This window comes from Chelon labrosus (genome assembly GCF_963514085.1).
Source record: "Chelon labrosus genome assembly, chromosome: 21".
Lineage (NCBI taxonomy): Eukaryota > Metazoa > Chordata > Actinopteri > Mugiliformes > Mugilidae > Chelon > Chelon labrosus.
In genome coordinates this window covers 14,734,510-14,756,443 of record NC_140354.1, presented here as the reverse complement: position 1 = coordinate 14,756,443, position 21,934 = coordinate 14,734,510, and the positions used below count along the sequence as shown (strand labels likewise).

General features: G+C 42.9%; 1 protein-coding gene across 1 annotated transcript in view; it reads left to right on the top strand.

Annotated features, from left to right (window-relative positions):
- Positions 1–3,441: 3,441 nt before the first annotated feature.
- The window catches only part of septin12 (septin 12), a 41,484-nt gene continuing 22,991 nt past the window's right edge, over positions 3,442–21,934 (top strand). Inside the window, exons 1-2 of the mRNA XM_084570046.1 lie at positions 3,442–3,677; positions 16,653–18,188. Coding sequence (XP_084426172.1) covers positions 3,623–3,677; positions 16,653–18,188 — 1,591 coding nt within the window. The 5' untranslated portion in view covers positions 3,442–3,622. The remainder of the gene's footprint in view (positions 3,678–16,652; positions 18,189–21,934) is intronic.

The window sequence follows — 21,934 nt, the reverse complement described above, 5'->3', positions numbered from 1 at the left end:
CCATACCTCTTCTGACATGCCTTTTACCTACACCTTCACCATTGGGGCTGATTAAGGTTTTTAAGCCCATGCATGAGCCAAAGACACGTACACGCCCCCTGCAAGGCCAGAGGGGGCTGCAGAGGGGCGTAACAAGTTCAAAACTAAATTCCTTGGTTGTCCATCCCCATTCAAGTGTGTCAGGGTTATTAAGGTCAATCTGAATAGATTTCTAGGGATTATCTTAAAATTATGACAGGTACGTATTAATGAGGGCGTTTCCCCCCGGCGTGTCAGAGTTGGTTTATTCATGTCAGTGCCGGAGACAGTTTTCCAAAGGTCTGACTGTTCTGTTTCACACAGACTAAACCCTCTCAGAGCTGTCACGACTGGGTTTTTCCCTTCTCAAATGTGCATTTGTGAAGACTTTCTTTCGTGCCCCGTGCCCAGAACACTATTAGGTTAATATGCACAGTACACTCTCACTAGACAGTTCATAAGATACACTAGGGGAAGAGTCTGCCTCTAAATCTTTGCTTCATGAAGGTGGTGGTATCCGGCATTTGTTTAAAATAACTGAGAGAGCTGTTGATCCAACTCTATTTTCACTTTGTCAGTAGCCGTGAAGGGGGATTTAGTGCAGTACCTTGTGTTTTGTCAAGTGAGAGTATAACATTTCCTATCCAGTTTTGAACAGCAATCAAACAGTCAACATCTGAGTATAATAATAAGAAGAAAGAAGTCCAGCCTCCTATGAACCCACAGCCTGACCTGTTACACCCTACATCACCTAAGTTGCAAACTGCCTCTGCCCTTATCACGCTAGTTACCTGGGTGGCTACTGCAGTGAGTGGATACCTTCAAAGGCACTTCTCCCCCGTGGGTGAAGATGGCAGCCTCTTGAACTAGAAGTTTCATTTCATACCCATGGCACGCACATGCAACAAGGCTCAGCACCCATTGTTAACAGTTTTCTTCGCAGCTCTCCCTACTCATCGTTGGAAGTAGTCTATTTTCTAGCAGTATATTTCTAGCAGTATATTTGCCTTGCTTTTCAAAGCAACTTATTTGGCAGATCCAATCCCAAGCCGCCTTCCTCTGCAATCCCTCCCTTTCTCCATACCTAGCTTTGAACTGGCAGATTTTCACCAGAACCTCAACAGGGATCTTGTCCAGGCAATGACGGAGCGTAACATCTGGATTAACATGTTTCAGCTTCCCCCTCAAATCAGACTGCTGGATCTTACCATATTGCCTTACAGTCTATGTGAAGCAAGTGCTCGTTGACCACGGCTCACAGGGAGGCAGAATAACATTTGAGAATGCAGATTTACCAAATGTAGGGTATTTTAGTGTCAACTATCGGTTAGTCCCCCCTTTCAGAGCACTGCTTAGCGTGGCAAAGCCTGTTACAAATAAACGCAGACATGTCAAGATTAATCATAAACCTTTACACGCCTCAGTGCGCTGGTCCTCCTCAAGAAAAATAAAGGAATGTTTCCTGATACTGTCTTGCACCAATAAATTCATGTGAAATAAAACCTGTATCCTCAACAGGTACACAGTGTAATGATTAGTTCACATGATGGAGTTCACAGTTTGTGTCCAGGCGCCTGAACAGAGAAAAGCTCAAAATATTCCTGTGCCACAGTACCAGACCAACTTTATTATTATTATTTTCTGTCTCCATGCGTTTTCTCCAAGCGTTTGGAAAAGGTGCTAGAACTACTACACTAGAAAAGTGTAGTAGTGGCCCCTTCCTGTTAGAGAGTTGCTCTTCCAACACAAACATTGGTACTCGCGCAACACCTGTCAACGCCGGCTTTCTCCATAACTTGGCACAAGATCTCTCTTTTTCCCACCCAGTTGATCATTTACCTGGGTGGGCACATGAACTCCACCTCGGTGAGAGCAAAGCTGAGTTATCCAGCATTAAAATCTATCTGCTTCCCCACGTCAAGACCTACCAAGTGACGACGGCACAAGATTCTCTCATCCATATACTTACTTTACAGACATCCAACCCATGCCCCACACACATATTCTATACAGCTACGTTCTGCACCTGGGCAGCAATTTGGGGGGGATTAGGTGTCTTGCTCCAGGGCACTTCGGCCCTAGATGTTGACAGGGGAAAGCGCTGCTGATTCACAGCCCCACCCAGACATTTCTTCCTGTCAGTCAACAGCTACAATCTCTCAGAAGATGTTATATTAAAATCAGCACTCCAGTTCAGCTAAGAGTGTAAGTGACTTATGTGATTTACCAGTCTCACCATCTGCTCTGGAGTGCGGCTACGGAAGCAGCAGTGAGTATAGGTGCCTCCCTTTAAGCTGGCGGGCCCACTGGCTCCAACTGCATGACGTTGTACTTCTTAATACAAAGTTTTGTGCACCTTTTTTTGGAGATCCCACTTCCATTTTGGTTATTTCCCATCTCAAGAGGATCTGTTAGTGGTGTAAGTGTCATAGGTGTACGTTGATTTGTCAATTTGTCATGTGGCAGCTCTGGTAAAATGTCAGCCATGTAAACACCAGCTCTTAACACATTTGCACTGTATGTTGCACAGAACTACACCGATCAGCCACAACATTAAAACCACTGACAGGAGAAGTTAGTATAGCATTGAACATCTTGTGACAACACAATGTTCTGCTGTTAAACTTTTGGATCTGGTATTTGTGTGGATGTTACTTAGGCATGTACCATCCCCCTAGACCAGACCAGACTGGGCACCCCCCACCCCAGCAGCCATCCCCAGCAGGATGCAGCCTCACACAGGCACACACACAAAAACGCTTTAGGAACAACTCAAAAAAAAGCTTAAAAAACATGAAAAAGGTGTTGACCTGGCCTCCAAATTCACAAGATCCCAACCTGAGCAAGTATCTGTGGGATGATCCCCAGTGGACCCTCCCCTCAAGCCATAGGACCCAATGGCCCCCACTAACAACATTCTGTTGCCAGACACCACAGGACACCCTCAGAAGGACCATGTCCATGCTCTGATGAATCAGAATTGACTCCTTTACTAGAAGCGTTACGGTATTTCATTCTGATTTAAGCCCATGAGGGAGTAGGACTTTAGTTTTAGTTGTGGATTCAAAAAGGTTGTTGAAATGTGTTCAGCAAATATATTCTAAACTGATAGCAAGATAATGATATTTCTATTTACAAGTAAAGCCTCGGGTTTCAAATACACCCCAAAGCCGGAGATTTAGACAACAAAGAACTATTTGTCACTGTTTAAACTTCAGTTTGTACTAATTCAGAAAAGGTAGGTGGTTGAGGAGGGGGGGACATTTGACTGAAGACTTTTTTTTTTTTTTCCAGGTGTTGCATAAGGCTCCGCCCATCGGCTGCCCGCCCAATGTCCTCGCCCCCTTCGTCTCCCCCCCGGGTGCAGGGCTTAGCAGGGGGGATGGGCCACCGACACGCTGAGGCACCGATGGTCTTGGGAGCTCGACAGGACGGACAGTGAGGTTACGCACAAAACTTTGAGCGCTCAGACCTCATCGGTTCGGACTAGTTTAGCTGTTCTCCGACGGGGAATAAAAGTTGTCTTCACAGTTAATTTTTTTTTTTTCTTCTTCTTCTCATCTGATCCTGAGCGGCATCTGCGAGAATCTGCACACAGGACAGGATGTCGGATCTTCCCGTGAATGACCACCTAGAAGGGATTTTATCAGATTTTGAAGGTATGCGGGCTGTAATATTGAATTACTTAAGGCTGTTTGGTTGGCACGTAAAAGGCAAATGCGAGATGCAGCTGCAGGCTGTTTTCATGCTTCACTTAAAAAAGGGAAAAGTGCATCAAGGCTGGAATATTAATAGTAGACGGTGCTGTGCTGTGAAACATTCTTTTTTTTTTTTTTTTTTTCATTAAACATCAGCTATTTTAGTGCGTAAAATCACAGTTTTATACAGTATAAGATGCTAGATCATTAAGAAAAAGTCAAATCAGGACTGATGATGAGCAGTAATGTTTTTTTTTATTATGATGATTATTTTTATAGCTGACCCAATGAGTCAATTAACTATTTGTTTAAAGATAAGTAAACCAATTTTTTGGTGGTTTGGTGTTTTGCAGACTTTTATTTTACGCTTTTATTGAAGACTTATCAATCAGTTAATGGACGGAATGGACTTCTTTAAAAGGTGATTCACTAGTTCATTGTGACTACTAGCCTGCAACAATTTATATATCACATTACCATCACTGATGCAGGACTCCATCAAAAATGTGGCAGGCCTTCAAACGAACTGGTTGTTTTTGTTTCGCCATTAGGATAATTACCAGGGCCCGATTTAAAAGAGCATGGGCAGGTCAGAGAGTACACTAATGACACAGTGTAAGCCTTGGAGAGCATGCCCTGTGTGTGTGTGTGTGTGTGTGTGTGTCTGTGTGTGAGTGTGGATGAGGTGTGGTGGTGGTGGAGTTGGTGGCGGTGGAAGTGGTGAGCGGAGCTGTTTAAAGCGTCTCTCATAAGCAGTAAATCGTGCTCCGTGAATGAGCTGGCTTTGATTCAAAGGCTGATACTGTCTGTAGCCTCCTGGCTGTGATTTTATCGTTTCCTTCTAAAGTAAACAAAGGGATATAAATAAGAAAAAGAGGCAAAGTCAAAAACACGTTGCTCGGATGTGTTTACTTGGTTTCTGCTAAAGACGCATAAAAAATGTGAAGCAACAACAACATTTAAGAAGAATAAAGGTAGCATTTCACAGCACAAGTCGGCTTTTCATTGGCCGGGCAGCGTGAAAGGCTTTTTATGAACAGTTGGTGCTTCAGGGTTTTTTTTTTTTTGCCTGCAACCAAAGGCTCATTTTTACCTTTGCTTCCCTGGAGAAGAGACCCAGTTTGAAGAGATGAAGACATAAAGTAAATAAGTTCCAACTAACAAGATCTTTATTTTATTAAATTAATTTAGAGTGGAGGTAGTATACTGTATATGCATGATGAAACAACACCTGATTGACCTTACGTTGGATGTGTATTGTAACAGCTGCCTTGAGGTGTCTTTCATTAGGTTATCTGCTGTGTCAGTATACAACAGCGTCGGACGAAGGATGAAGTGCTGTCGTTTTTCATTTTTAGCCCGATGAATAGAAGGGTTGTCTGAAAACCAGTGCATTGCTGCTGTCATATGTGCAGCCAAGTTCAAACCGCATGAAATTAGAAGCTTACAGTCCCTCTCTGTCAGATGTGAAGTACAGTAAATTAAATGTACGAATCCTCCCATTCCAGATTAAGGTTGTTATTATTTGTTTTTTGTTTGTTTTTACCTTTGTATAGATAGGGTGGCAAAATAAGTCCCCGATACCAACAAAGACAGTTGAGGGGATTAGACCATTGCTTCATAGATTCTTGACTGCATCTTAAAACCAGGTTAAAAACAAAAAATGGAGTTAGAAAATGATGACAAATGGTGACAAATGCTATAAATATATATTTCGATATACTTTGCATAGTGAATTTTGTAACCAGCAAAGGATCCATACAGATTTAGTAATTCAGTATGTGCAGAAACAGATGGGTTCACTCACTTGCCACTTCATTTGGTACACCATTGAAAATAAACTCCATTTTAGTCAGTGGGTGAGGCTAAGTAACAAGGGGGATTCAGTGCGGAATGCATTAGGTCTCAGTAGTGTACCTAATAAAGTGAGTTGTATAGTTCGTATAACAAGCACAATTTCACAAATGTGTTTTTGCACCATACTAATCATTTCAAATAAAATCAACTGATTGAGTAGCCTAATAACTACATTAAACAATAAGAGTGTCTGATATAAGCAGGGCTGTATAAAGACCTCTGAAACTATAATACTGATGTAAGCACAGTCTTCTTGTTAACACTTTAGCTAATCAGTATGTATAAGGGAGGTAGGCCAGTATGATTCACATCTGCCGACCAGTTTACCTCCTTTTCTTTTTAAATAACTGTAAGAGAGTCTTTGTAAAGTGATGGTGCTAAAGCAGTTTGCCTCCACAGGCTTCCTAGTCCATTTCCAGAAACGGTGGTAGCAATCTATCTCTAAACGTTTCATAGAACTCGACTCGCAGCCTGTCCAGGCCTGCCACGTTCACTGCTCTCAAACAGCAGAGAAGCTCATTTAGCTTAGTTATGTGAGCTGGTCAACGCAGCGTTACTCGATCATCACGACTCGAGTGTGGAGAATGAAAATTTGAAAAGTTGGTTTGCTAAAGGACGTATGTGACGTAGAGATTTACATTTTCATTCTATGTAGTGTTAACTTCCCTTTCCCTAATGTGTCCTCATTAGCTTTGCAGCGGCCAAGGGACAGCACAAAGGAGAACCAGTATTGTATTTAAATTGCCTCATATATATAAGGAATCAAGAGGAGACATCTATCAAGTAAGCTTAGTGAGGTACTAGGAAAGGAGCTCATGTTTATATAGCTTTCCTTATAATAACAGTACAGTCGATTCTTATCATGCACCGTTATCTAAACAACTTAACACAGCAAGGAGTGCTCTATCTACACTGAGTGGTTACTGAGACATCGTCCTTAATTCAGTGGAATACATTCAGAAATGCATTCTGTGTACCTGAGGGCAAATATTACAACTAAGATAATCGCAAAGCCAGATATTGGAGTTATAACGTACATACAGCACAGAAGAAAGCCACTAGCAAGGCTGAACCCACAACATTGTGTTAATATGTGTTTTGATTTAACATTATAGTCACATTATAATAATAAATTAATATAGAAATTAGAAAAATATGGCTTCTAAATTGCTAGAAGTATAGGAGTATAGACTTTGGCTTTCTGTATACTCTGTGTGGTGGTAACGTTATCATTTCAAATGAAGTGAAAGGTTCCTGTCTTCGAGGAGCGCTATGAATTATGACAGGAACCAAGGGGGGAAGTCAGGTGAGGTTGCTGGAGTGCTCCCAAAGCAGATGGGAGGTTTGAGTGGATTGATGCACCAAAACTTTGTACTTAAAGACCTTTGATAGCTGTTTGTACCAACTTTGATCTTCATTAGAATTCCTCTCTTACCTTAAATAGTAGTTAGTGTTGGTGTTTATTATTGTAACCATCAGTGCTCCGGGCTATTCTAACCCTAACCCCAACCCTAATCCTGAAATCATCTCTTGAATTTTCACTACAATGAATCAAAGGTTGCAGCTGCTCTCAGTTTTAGCCCTCTTTGCAACAGCGGTTCTTGAGTAAACATTGAAAACCCCATAAAAAAAGAACAAAAATAAAGAAAACCATTAATTGCTATGAGTACATTCAGCGTGGGGATAGTGAGGGGAAAGAGTGGGGGAATGTTAGAATGAACAGATTGTTCTTCCTCGGGGCGATCAGGCATGTCTTTGCAGCCTGCAGGGACAGAACAACAAAAGCCGGCCTTCACTCATTCTAACGCTTTTTCCACATTCTTCTATTTAGACAGGTGTTGTTCCGTGCCTTTAAACAAATTAGTGTAGCCTTTGGCCACAGACCGCCTATGTAGCGGCTCTCGCTGTTTTGGTCTATTTGTCGCTTCAAACCAAAGTGTGTCAGTGCCTCCAATCTCGCCAAAGAAGTACAATAAAGAAAAAGCTAGGATTTGCACACAGATGTTACCTATGTGACACCCACACAGTGTCTGTGTTCGGCCCAAAAGTATTGCATCTGGTCACTGCATGTCGCGAAGTGCAGCAGTTTGTCAGGTTCTTTTTTATCGGCACTGTTTTAGTCATACTTGCATTTTGTTCACTTAATTATTGTATGTTATAGATTAGTTAGTGGTGGTGTTGTATGGTGAGTGGAGTTAATGTTATTCTGCCATGCATGTATGTCAAAAGGAAGGACAACAGTCAGGAACGCCTATCAACACCAAACTACCTTTAACTACATATAACTTCCTCAAAAACATATAACTGAATTTGCACATCACCAAATTTAACCAAAACACATGATCAGGTGCTAGTGAGTGTGCAATGTCCACGTTCATGAGTGGAGGAAATATCACCTCCTTTAATGTGGATCTACCTTAATTATGAGGATATCAATCCGGTCCAGGGCTGACCCAGTCCCCTGAGTGTTCCTGCAGGTACCTCTGCTTTGTCATCTTTCTTCTTCATTTTTCTCTTTTGCCTTATGTTTTCCTGATATAATTCCACACCCACAAGATCTGATGCGTTACTACCAAGTCAGTGCTAAAATTCTAAAAAAACATGATAGCACAGAGAATAGTGAAGGTACTGCTCTTTCTGTAGTGGGTAAAGGTCAAAGTCATTTCGTCAAAAAACGTGTTCCATAACTCACCTTGTAAATGTGTCATCTCAGAAACACCTTGAGGAAGTGCTATTTGCTATGACTGTCCACAAGGATGAACTGATTACATTTTGGTGGTCAAACGTATGTCCCATTCTTGAGAATGCGACATTTCTGGAAGCCCTTGACGGAACTTCTTCAGATTTGGCGCTAACCTCCTCTTGCACCCGAGGATGAAGAGATTAGATCGTGGGGGTCAAAGGTACAGGTCAAGTCACCGTGACCTCATGTCCATCCTGTCCACGTGAAAGTGATATTCCAGGAATGTGGTGACGGAATTACTCCAAATTTGGCACAATCATCCACTTTGACTCAAGGGCGAAGTCAGAAGAATGGGCAGTTCAAAAGGTCAAAAGTCAAGATCACTGTTACTTAACAAAACACCTTTTTGACCATAAATTATTTGACATTTTAGAAATGGCTTGAGAGAGTTCCTTTAAATTTTGCACCAATATTCCCTTTACTCATGGATGGAATGATTAGATTTTGGTGGCCAAAGGTCAGTAGGAACTTCTACTTCAGCTTATGGTACCGTATTAAGAATTGCGGATTTTAGTGATGGTACTGACTACCAAATTTCTGATATTGAGGCATCTCTACTTTTTGGTATTTTTCTTTTATTTCCTCCCTTCTCCTCCACTACATGCCTTCCAACTTTTAGAATATGAAGTCAAAGTCTTTCTTTCAAACTCATCTGACAGTTTAAATAGAATTTGATTGAAATAAGTGTGCAGGACAACTTTACACCTGTCAAGTCTTTAAGTCTTTAAGGTTGGCACCCTGTATGATTTTGTAATGAGGTTGTTCATATAGTGTTTGTGCAAGCAAAATTAAAACTGATGTGTCGGACTCAGCACCGGAGCAATGTTGCATTTTGATGGGAGATTAGAGGAGATCATGGAGGACTAGGAGCTGCCCTTCTCTGCTCTGTCACCTACTGGTACTGCACTCCAGCGGGTCATGAACCAAGCACAGATTATAGAGGGTCCCATGACTTACTGACCCAGTGATTCCCCCCACCTCTATTTCCCCACACCAGAGACAAACTTATAGTGTAGAGACAAACCACTTAGTCCTGAATCGAAATCTATGGGAAAATTCCTTTACGCCAAAGAAGATGGTTGTATGACACATGGTCCCTCCCCCAAAAGTGTGCGCTTTGCACCAGCCATGCTGTGAAACACATGAAGACAATTGTGTTGCTGCACAGATGGAAGTGCATGGGTGACTTTCACAGCAGCTTGAATTGTGGTGACATAGATGTATGTAAGTTTACATCTTGCTTTTCTTGACTTACTGTATCCTTAATGTAATTTAGGATGGTGTTGATCGTGTAGCATAAATAAAGTTGGTGTTTTTTAACCATGCACATGCCCAGTAGATTTGACTGGTGATTCCTTATATGCGGTTTATGAATCCATCCCCTCCCCATTCATTCAGACACGGGCTTGGTCTTGTTAGCCTGAACTCACTGCCCAGAGTCTTTACCAAGATGGCTACAGAGATTTGCCTATAAGGACTTTGCCCCCACCTCTCAAAACACACACACACACACACACACACACACACACACACACACACACTGAATTCTTGTTGTTTTTTCTCATGACTAATGGTACTCTATGAAAAACACACTTCTGCTCCCCTCTGACATTCCAGCCTGCATTAAAGCAGTGGAGCACAGCAGCCTAAGGACACACCAGTCGGTCTACGTTTTATGTTCAGTAGTGCAAACAGAAGTTCTGTCTTAAATCAAGAATAACAGAGACCCGTACATGTTCTAATGCACGTTAACACAGGTGCCATAGCATGTTGCACGCACACTGACCCACAAACCAGTGTGAGCCCATTATGCAGCAAAGTACAAAAGCACTACTTAATGTGTCTTGCTGTCAACCATTTGGCAGAACATCAGTGCAATCTGCCTGCCATTCAGACATGTCTGGAGTTGTTTGGCTCTTAGACACATATTTTTAATCAACCAATGAGAATTGAAACAAAATCATTAACAGTGCAGGGAAAAGTATCAATATTCTTAAACTCAGCGGACCATCGAAAATTTTCGAATTATGGTTTTGTATGACCAATGGTCCAAATCCCAGATGTGTTTAGTTACAGAGAAACCACTTTTTGGTCTAGGTGTCCATCAAGCAATTGTAGGTAATCTGACATTTTTGTGCATGTGTCAAGCTCAACCCAAAATAGAATATTTTTGTGAATGGGTCAATGAATCCTGTGTCATACAGCTATCTGTAAGCCCTGTAGCGATGGTCGTGTAGACATCCAAAGAGCTCATGATAAAAATGATTCAAAATCATTCAAAATCCTAGTGCAAAACCCATTGTCAAAATACTGACATACCATAACTAACCATAGAGAACATAAGTGATTGGATTCCCAAACACTTAATCGCGCCAAAAATGGCAAGAGGTCGCGATCACATGCCCTGCTTGCAGGTTAAGATAAGATAAGCCTTTAATTAGGGTTAGGGTTAGGGTTACCCTTGCAGCATTAGGTGTTTGAAAGGTGCCTTTGTAACACATCACTCACTGATCTGAAATGATAATCAATTCTGCTGCTCTATTTTAAAAACCTATGAGTGATTGAAATCACAAAACCACCAACACCTCTGCAACAATAGCACAATAGCAGGAGCAGCAGTAGTTACTTACTGCTTACTACGTACTTTGTAGTAAGAGTACATACTCAACAAAGCATTGTGTCATACCTCCTCTTTCATCTGTAGTGGCGCATACTCGTTGAACTGAATCTCTATGTGGTGCACAGTGTTTTTGCCATAAGCATCTGACCAACAACATGCTTTCAAGCTTTTTAGGTACTGATAGCGGAGTGTTAAGGGGTTAAGATGTTAGTTCCGTCCATCAGAGGGAACAGCTGGGATTATCTTCACAATGAAAGGACTATTCAGAGCCAGTTTCTTCAGGAGGTCATGTTTCTATTGGGTTTTTCAAATTTAACTTGTTACTGTTTTGTGCAAAGCAAAAATAATTCATTCTTTGTGTGGCAGCAGGGTTTCATAATCAAAATTGATGGAATCTGCTGGGGGTAACTGGTAACATTTAGACATGTCTGTAACTGCTGCTGTGTTCTCATCTCATCTGAAAAAGCATGACATGCTGACAGTTAAACTTTGGACACACTGTGTCTTTAATTGACTCCAGCTTCTGTCTAATAGTTTTTCAGGCAACAGGTGCTTATGAGGCAAATGGTAGCCAGACATCTGAAATACAGTGATGTAAGAGCTCTCTTTTTCTTCTGCGTGTGTGTTTGCATGGTTATGAGACCTGGCACTGTGTTATTTTCGGCATTACAACATTGCAAACGGCTGTTTGGAATGTGTCTTCCAGATGTGCTTTTTAGTAAGTGGAAGTTGTTTTAATGTGGTTGTGTGTGAATGTGTATGTGTAGCGTGCTTGTGTTGTAGTGACATAAACACAGTTTACACAGTCACTGTATCCCTGTAAAGTAAATCATTAGAGTTTAAGGTGAAGGCTTTGACTAAGGTTAGGAAAGGGTTAGTTTTATGTTAAGGCTATTTCATGTTGTTGAGTTTTGGGGTAAGTCTCTATGAAATTAATTCAAAGTAATGTTCTTTGAAGTGAAACCCACAGTGTGCATGTGTAAATGCAGTATTGTATCAGTCTTTCTGCAAGTTACCTAGCCCCCAAAATTGCAAGGAATGTGGTGGTGGTGTGTGTTGGTCGGTGGGGGTGGGTCTGACAAGCCCAGACTCAGCATCCCCTCGTTGTGTGTCCACAGGGCAGGCTGGGCCTCCCATCCTCCCGGTGTTTACTGGTTCACTGGTCACTAATGCCAAAGGATAATTAATTGATTGGTGGAAACATGCATGTAGTGTCCTCAGGTCTTACATGTTATGGTGCTTTCCTACTTAGCAGATGTAACAACATACAACTGGGACAACGTACGGGTATTTGACAGCAGAGACATAGCTAAAGAGTCAGAGAGACGACAAAAGAGGAATAATGGCTCAGAAACCAACTGTTGGCTGGTAAAGTACTTGTAAACTCCAATGGGGTCTATAATATTTGCACACTAACCAGTTCATTTTTGTTTGATGCTGTTAAAAACACTTTCTTGTTTGTAGGTTATTGCTCAGAGTTGGTTATTTCTATATGAATTTGTGGAGTTCAAACCTAAAGCTATTCAAGGAACGTAGCGTGACCCTATAATAATTTATTCCTAATATTCCAAGGACCTTTGTGTTGTCGAGGACAGATGTCACACAAACACACTCGCAGTATCAGTTTCCTCTTTCAGGGAATGTGATCTTGACCCGCTGAGTTGGCCAGTTGTTCTGTGTTTTCTTTTTTTGACATCCTGGTACGTTTTGCAACAGCATTTTGTTGCAATACTCAGGGAAGAGCTCAAGATTATCAGGGCTACAACCTCTGAATGTTTATTTCCCACTTTTGTTGTCACCTCTGTGAAAGTATTGGACACTCTGGTTAAAAGCCTCCATGTCTCTGAACAAAGTGAAAAACCAGGAGAGGGAGGAACTTGCTGGTGTGCTTGTGTGTCTCTGTTGATGTGGGTCTTGCACGTCATTACTGGGAATATTTCTCTCTAATGTGCATTCACCGATCAAAACCTAGATGAACTTCAGCTGGTTGAGGGGAAAGCAGAGACTTTTCTTTATCTTCTGTTTTGTGTGGGCTATGGACTGAAACCAGACTCTGCTCTGCAGCTGGCATGCCTCCAGCTCGTCGGGGTTGGTTGCCACACAGAACTTTGGGGCAAGACAAAAGGTGGAAGAATCTGTTTTTATATCAACAGTGGCTGCAGATTCAGCAACACAGTCCTCCCGATGTGAGTTCTTCTACTTTACCCTGTGACTACGTCTCTTTCGCACTGGTCAGTTTTTATGGGCACTCCTGACTCTGTAGTAGTCGTCGCCTTTGGCCATGCATGGCCACGGCTAGACTCGGCTAGACCAGCGCACTGGAAAAGTTGTCATATTTCCATCACTTTCAGTCTGAGCTGAAGCCAATAAATATCTGCAGACCCATTTGACCCGAGAACGATTGCCAGTTGGAACCTTTCCGACTGAAGACAAAAACCAGATTTCCAATGTGCAAGCCAAAATCTAAATCCCGGAAAACACACGGGTCATGCTCTGTCTCTCCATCCCGTGCTAATCACCTGTATTCATACACACACCTCAGGCATGCCATGTGCCAACCCACTGCAAGACCTCCAGCGTCATCCCTGAGGCAACCAAGGCCAAAGGCCATATTGACTGTAGACCCATCACCATGACCCTTGTGGTTTTTAAGTCATTAGAGCCCTTTGTGTGGTTCCACCTCAGTGCCATCACTGACCCCCCTCCTTGATCCCCCACAGTTTGCTTACAGAGCCAACAGGTCTGTAGATGATGGTCGTCTATTACTTCATCTTCCAACATTGGCCTATGTCCATAATACCGATGCGAGACAATAGACAAATTGCAAGGAACATATCTGCATATCCTTATTTAAGACTAAATATACTGTAGTTAACATACCTGGCTACTTTAGGTCTTCCAGACTAATCAGATTCCTAACACCCTGCATTTCTAGCCCTGTAGCTGTGCATGGACTATTTGTCATCGGACAAGAAATAAAATTATGACTTACACAGAAGTGTAATGCACCATTTTAGAGGAAAATCCAGCATTATAGAGGAAGAAGAAGCACAAAGCAGGAGAATGTAAACATGCAAGACCTTTCCCAGTGACATGACCTGCAGCGGCCATAAAGATACCTTGGACGTGAACGCGAACACATGTACATGCACATGCACACACTTCCTCAGCGTGAATTCAGCACGCTCTGATGTGCACTCGCGTGTGCACGAGGGAGACACAGAGAGTTCAGGCATCTCACTTTATCAGATGACACATTGTGTAATAAAAGAGGAATTAGGGTCTGCGCAAATGTGGGAACAGAAGGAGTGGAGTCAATGTACACAGCTCGCACACACACTCACACAAGACACACACAGGTAGACCAGAGCAGATCACGGTGATTATTTTTCCAGCGTTTGACAGGGTGCCAGCAATTACCTGATACCAGGACTCCTTATCTCTTTTTATGAAGGGCAGGTTCATACTTGTAGCCTCAGTGAACCTAGCCATGTCCTAACATGCACACACACATGCCCCTCCCCAGCCTGCCTGGAGCCTACAGAGGCTTTGAGCCATTAGTTGCTCAGTTACAAACTATGTTGGTGTGTGATTTAAGGCTGGGCTGCCACTAATGAGTATTTTCATCATATTTTTCTAAACTGTATGCTCCTTGCCTTAAGGGACAGACAGCAACCACTCAGATAAAATTCACTGAAAAGTGCTTGACTGCATGGAAAATGAGCCGATTTAACTTTCACAAACAGGATGTGGATGCGTCCCTTTAAACAAAGACAGTCCAGAAGCAGTATAAGACCCACTAAACACCCAGTGAATGCTATGCATGTGGTTGTGTTTGTGAATGCTTGTGAGTGTGCCACTGGTCGAATCAGAGAGTGAACATCTAAATCATATCAGGAGTCTTGTAATTGTAATATGGTTATATGGTTACAGAGCATTTTTTGGAGGCCTGATATGTGCATTGCTTTGCTAAAATCCACCCCAGGAAAAGAACGTGAAGGAGAGATTAGACTAGAAATATACGAAAGATTAATTGTGACACCCAAAACTGGCAGGAGGAACACAAAGGTAGGAAATAAAACAAGCTACAACACACGAGGAAACTCATCTTTCATAGTAAAATGAGAAATAATTACTACAGTCACTCAAAAACTATGACACCTTTTTGCTTTAAGCATGCACTTGAGCTGTCCTGGACTTGTCAAGGTGTGTAAAACCTGATGAGATGTTATCCCAGGATAATTTGACAGTGTTTCAAATGATCTGAGGGTTTTTGACTTGGAGGTGTCTGCATATGCATATGGCAAATCTGTAGGTAAGGGTCAAGATTTTGGGAGCGGTATAGTCGAGCAGTATCGTTTGAGTGGGGCTTTTGTACCCTGTTGGCAAGCAAGCTAATCTGTTGCTTCAAAGCTGTTGTTTCTCAACTGAGTCAACAATCGGCCAGTCGTGTTCATCATCTCTTGACTTCAACTGCATTGTAAATTGCTGCTTGGACTGTAAACAGTGAATGGCAAGTGGAATGTGCAGTCTTGGCCTGGATATCTGTTATCTGCTATCTGTTATCCTGATATCTGCAGGCTACACCGGAAGCCTCAAGACACTGGCCATTGACCCCAGAGACTAAGTCATCAGACAATAGCTAATCAGTTCCCAGATTGGGGAATGCTCGGCTTTCTCAGTCTTCGAGTGGGCTAAAGCCCCCTGTGCTCATCACTCCTTGCTCTTGCAAATCTTTTGAGTATGTGGTCACTATCCTGCAGCGGCATGAATGATTCTCTAGGAGGATATAAAACAAAGAGTGTAGTATGCCTCTGAATTCTCAGTAACCAAAGCTTGGTTTAGTAATCTTCTGTGGTCACTTTTGAACAGCTTCATCGTGCTCTGGAAGCAAGTGATCGGGTTTGCACAAAACATTTTAGCATGCTATGCACTGCTCTTCGTCAGCTTACACAGGATTTGACACCAAGAAAGACCCTCTTTGCTTAGAATAACAAGTGGACTTCTGGCATTTTCTGCAGCCAAGTGATAAGACAATGCATACAAGAACGGCTGCAAGTTGGTTTTCTTGAACAAGCATGTGATGTTGATCACATCCATCTGAGCGTCATCTCAACACATGCTTCGTTCAAAGGAATATATAGAGAGGAAATCTGACACGTGAGGATAAAGCCACTAATACAAGTTTCACTGTGGCACTCTAATTATATGCCCCTCCCCCTGTGACCCACCCACTCATTCTCATGGCGGGTCACATTGCAGTAGTTGTTTTTTGTAATACTAAACCCCTCAGGATGCCCTGACTCCAGCGCCGACCTCAATCCAGCTTTTGTGCTGACGGGACCAAGGTTGCATGTGTGTGTGTGTTCAAAAGTGGAAGGGGACACTGTTCCAATACAAAGACAAGTGGATAAGAACATCCAGAACTATGAACTTCAGAGGAGAGCCACAGGGACATTCATGTACTGCAAAAGCATGTACTCTATGCATACAACAGGGTAACAGGTATTCAAGTTGGGAGTTTAACCCAGTGCGATGCCAGCTTGTTCACATAATGACCAGAGATCCAATTTTGTTGATAAATTATGTTATCTAACTGATCTCGCACTATGTACCATATGTTGAATTTCTTTTCTTTTGGACTTGACCTCTATTAGACTGGTGAGACATATTAATAATGGTGTGTATGCTGTGTGCTTTTTTCCCCCATCTGCAGCACTGAAGAGATCTTTCGACACTGAAGATGTGGATGACATACCATCTTTCTCCACAGCCTCCCCTGTCTCCACCCCTATATCCCCCTCTTCCTGCCATTACTTCCTCAACAAAGCTAGTGAGGAGCAGGGAGGGGGCAGCCAGTCTCCCTCTTTTGCCTTCAACAACAACAACAACAGTCTGGGCTCTGCAGCCCACTCCCACAGTCGCCTGAGTTCCAGTGCCCTCCCGTCGCTCAAGTCTCGTCCTGTACTCAGTAGCCTGTCCTTTAACCGAGGAAGCATCAACAAGTCAGTCATTCACAACAATGGCTCCTCAGTGACCAGAGCTGCTTCCTTTCAAAGTAGGCTAAATCCCAACAATTGCTCCGTGTTGTCTGGTCCGGGCAGTGACTATGACAGCCTTCACAGTTCCACATCCAGCTTGGAGTGCTCTGTCGGGGGTGTATATACCCTGCCTCTTGCCAAACCAAAGTCATATCACAGCCCTCAGCCTCAGGGGGAGTACCATGGAACCCAGCCCCAGCTCCCACAACATAACCAAGAAGCAAAACTGAAGAAGTTTTCTTCCCATGGGAGTGTTTTCAACTCTGAGATGAACCAAAAGCAGGGGATGATGGGTGTCCGAGAGCCTCGTGGAATGAACCATGGCTCCATGTCTATTCTAGACTTCCAAAGTCCTGATGAAAGAGTAGGGATATCGAGTATGCAAAGGGGTGGCAGTGAAGGCAGGATGGCTGCAGGTGTGAAGCAGGTCGATGCCAATGCAAACTGGAATGGTCATCTTAATAATGCCAGTTCCTTTGGGGAGGTGGGCTACAGTGTCTCCAAAAAACATTGCCAAGAGCAAGGGCCTCGGCTCGTCAAGTCTCCCCAGCCCAAGGCCAAAGAAACTCCACGTCTCCACAAGTTTCCCTTGGATCTAGACAGCTTGGTAAGCACCACCTCCATCACTTACCCCACCGAGGCTAGAGGAGGATCCATGAGACCCACTCCGCCCAAGCCTCCTCCAAGAAGTTCAGGAAGCCTCCATCACCACATTGGCCCTCCATCCAGCGCAGCAAGCCCTTCAGCCTCTCTCAGCAGCCTAGACAGTTCTTCTGACACGCCCTCCCACCCCTTTCCCCATCCCTTTGTACAGTTCTCCCAATCTTCTCCATCCCTCTCACAAGGCTCCATTTCTATCTCAGACATGCGTTGTTCCGTTGTACCCCTTTCTCCATCCCAGAACATCAAGTTGGATATTCTGCCGGGGCCCCAAGTTGTCCAGGTGGTCCCCAACCTGCCCAGCCCTTCAAGCTCTTCTAGCGCCTCCAGCCCGAGAGCTATTGGATCTTTGGAAGATGGCGTAGGTGATGCGAGAGATAGCGTAAACTTAATCTTACAGAGGATTGCCTCTTTCTCCTCACCTGGCATCACTGATACCAACCCAGCAAGTGTGGCCCAATCTCCCACCGTCCAGAGCAATGGTGGGTTGTCAGACCACGTCCAGACAATGCCCAGGCCTGCAAGGAGACAGGAGAAGAAGCAACTGGAAGGTAAGATATTGTTTTAGCTGTTTTCAATAACTTATTACCCAAATGATTTGATATACAGTTATCTGTTGCTCATGAGACAACGCCAAAGGGTAGGAGGGATTTCGGTTGGTGGTTAATGTGTAGTACTTAATTCTGTCAAAAACTGTGAACAAAATCAAGGCAGGGATTACATTTAGCACATTAACATAAACTAGAGGATAATCTTGTTCATTATTAATGTATCTATGAGTTCTTTATGACACATGAAGGATAGATAACAATGATCACTGTTGGGATTCACGCTTCAAACTATTTCCTGTGCACTATGTGTGTGTGTTTATGTGTATGTGTGTGTGTGTTTAACAAATGATGACAGGGAACTTCCTGCTTTTTTCATTGTTTTCATCCAAGTGCAGGGAGACAAGTCAAGGTTAGCAGAGGAGTTTACTAGTAATAGTTTCCACACACACGCACACACACACACTATTTAAACACATTTCCCTTCTGCGGCCTCAGCAGCAGCTGGTCCCACTTTTTAACTTTTATTAGACAGTTCCAATACAGAACAAACATTTATTCTAGCATATGCACGCACATGTCGTATGTCTTTAAAAGAGGCTTTAAAGCTGCTTCTGTCCACCTACTTTCAGCTGGCCCTTTGGTCCGACTTCTTTCCGGACCGAAAGGCCTTTTCTTTTTCATTTACGGGTAATCTATCACAATAAATACCTCTGTATTAAACAACAAAACCTGGCCATTTGGGAAGCAATACCCCCATTGTTGCACATGTTTTATTGGGCACTTTGTAAATGGTACCATATGTCTGACCAACAACAGAGGATACACAATAGTCAAATGTGTCAGGGAAACTATTGCCTGTTCATTTTTCTTCCCAAGCCAGTGTCTTTGTGAGTGTGTGTTGGTGTTTGCGTATGAAAGGGTGAACATTTTGAAGGGCTATATGAATGTGGCCATGCAAAATGTATATATATACCTTAATTCCATCATGCAAACCATTCTTGAACTTGCAAAATCATTTGTTTGTTGGGCTGAATGGCCCCAGTCTCGCTTTAATCTGGGCCGATGAGACGCCAGGATGTTTACAGAAGAATCTTGTCAAGTGAAGATTCAAAACACATGTTTGAGTGTTGTTACAAACAGACGCATCTGTTTGAAGACACCTGTGGGGAGTTTCCTCCTTTTCCATTACCATCATAGAATTAGTCCAGTTCCTTTGAGATGAAAAATATCCAGTCAAATTCAGAGATCTTTAATTAATCCCCACGGGAAGACGCTGCTTTGAAACAGTTGCTCAAGAGCATGCAAGCTGTAAACTTTTCAATGAATTCCAAATTATACCTTGGGGAGGGTGTGGGGGGGTTGTCCAGTGTCTCACAGTAACCGATTGGATTACACCGGGTAAGCAGAGTGGGAAATGTACACAACATCCAAAATTGCATGTGAAAACCTCCCGGGTGTGTAATATGGACCTAGCCCCGCTACTAAGAGTTCATGTCTGGGCTGGAGATACCTTCCTTCGCAGTTATGTGACCAAAGGGAAGCCATTTGTTAGTATGCCACTCCCAGATTTATGTCTGCCCGTCTGAACCAGCCATCACAGGTAATGATGGGATTTGCAGGATTCTTCTTGTAGCCATGTCTCGGGGAAACACAAAACAGTAAAGTCACAGACGTCCCCTTGATTCCTCCTGAGGGTTCTTCTGACTCTCTGTCCAGCAATCTCACATTTCCCATTGCGGAGTAGGGATACAGGTTATACGTCCTCCTTTCCATCGCCCTTATTTGGACCCAGCTCTTTTCTTTCTTCATTTCTATCCCGCAGTACTACCTTGTACCATGACAAAACACTGAGCAGGAGTGTTCAAAGCCGGCAAAGAGATGTGTTTTGCAGAGTGGAAAACACAGATACTTGGATTGGGGTATCTGGGTTTGATTTAGATTTAAAGAAGCATCCTAGTATCACAATATCAAAGGTATAAGGACAACCCATATTGGAATTGCTTCATTTGCTGAGAAGATGAAACTGATTTTGGATATGCGTCGTCACGCCCCACACGGAGGAATCCCACGAGCCACGAGTGAAAATCCTGAACGTACTCAGTGAATTTGGGCATAGGACTCTCCACTCTGTTCCAAACAACTTCTTTTCAGAGTGTAGCTTTAATCAGAGCTTTGGCCCAGGTTTCCATAGAACAGACAACATGTTGTAAATTGCAGGTTGATGTGCGGTAATGGGTGTTTACAGTAAAATTATTGTCCTGCTCTATCCTGTGCTTTACTCAGATGGTTTGTTTCCCATAAAAAGCATCAAAACAGAAAAGTCGCCGCAGGGCTTATTCTTCTATTCCCTTCCTGTGGTCTTACGGAAACGCAGACTGCAGTCAGTCAATAGAGGTAGACACAGGAGCAATTTATCAGGATCAATTTTTCATTAAAGTAAAAAGTAGTAGAAAATAAAGGTCAGCTGTATCATCCTGCAACAAAACTGTAGGAATCTAACCAGTAATGCAGTTAGGACTGTTTTCTGTATTCCCCCCTTTGAGGATAAAAGTCAGTTTCGGAGAATTTATTTAACGTAGTTTATAAAAGCTGCAAACAGCTAAGATTGGACCATTGCACTTGTGCATGTCAAGACACGCCACGCCACGGTTGAGAGGTTTTATTGTGGGAATGTACAACAATAGATGTCTTCAGGCCTGGATTCTTATCAGATGCTGCTCAAATGAGTTCTGCACAGCCTACACGATCCTGTCCAAGGGTCCTGACCTAGCCTGAGTTCTCCACAATGGCCAGTGTTGTGTGTTTTTCATGGAGCAGCTGTCTTCGGGTCCAGCTGAGGTCCCTTAACTCTCGTCAATTTACAAGGTTCTGTATATTGACACTGTGAGAGGTCTGAGGTCTGGTTCAGCAGGTCTGCTCTAGAAAAAAGTCCGTGCCTCCTGTTTCTTCTGGCTTGTTTGGTGTAAAACCATTTTTAGCTGGTGTAAGTTTTAAATACTCTAGCCGGCAGGAGAATAAATGTCAAGCGCTGAACTTTACTTTGAGAGAGGCAAAGATAGCGGGCATGTGAGTAGGCGAAGGGAGGAGGAGGAAATGTGGAACGGGTGATAGGATTCCTGTTATTCTGGAAGGGGTAAAGCCCAGACCCCTGGTACAAATACGTTTTTTGCTCATGATCTGGTTTGTTTTAAGTGGATTTAGGGTTACGTAACAGAAGGTCAATTCATGTTTTGACATGTTCTGTAATTGGATGCATTATGATTTCAATTTTGTTTGCCAAGCTTGGGATGTAAAGATCTCCAAGACATTGAGAAATTTGACTTTCATTCGATGGATGCAAGGGCCCTTTAGCACCAAAGCTGCAAGAGTAGATGTTAAGGAGTTCTAAATGTTTTTCACAACAAGTGAAAAATCTCAGCGTGCCAAAGCCAAATCACTTCACGTTTCAGATTCTCCTCACATGATAAACGTTTGAGGTTGCTGCATGCAAAGTCAGTCGACAGATGTAACAGCAAAGCAGAAACTTTAACCATCAAACTTAAAGTAGCATCACAAACTGCACCACCTATTCTCAGATTTATAATTTAATCTGACCCAAATGTGCAAGTGTCACGGTCAATACTGTTGACTTGGCGTAATCGGCGATGTCTGACGAAGACAAAAGACCCAACAGCTTGCTTTTCTCGGGGCAACACAAACTAGCAAATGACGCATTCACCAAAAATGTAAATAATTGAAAAAAGATG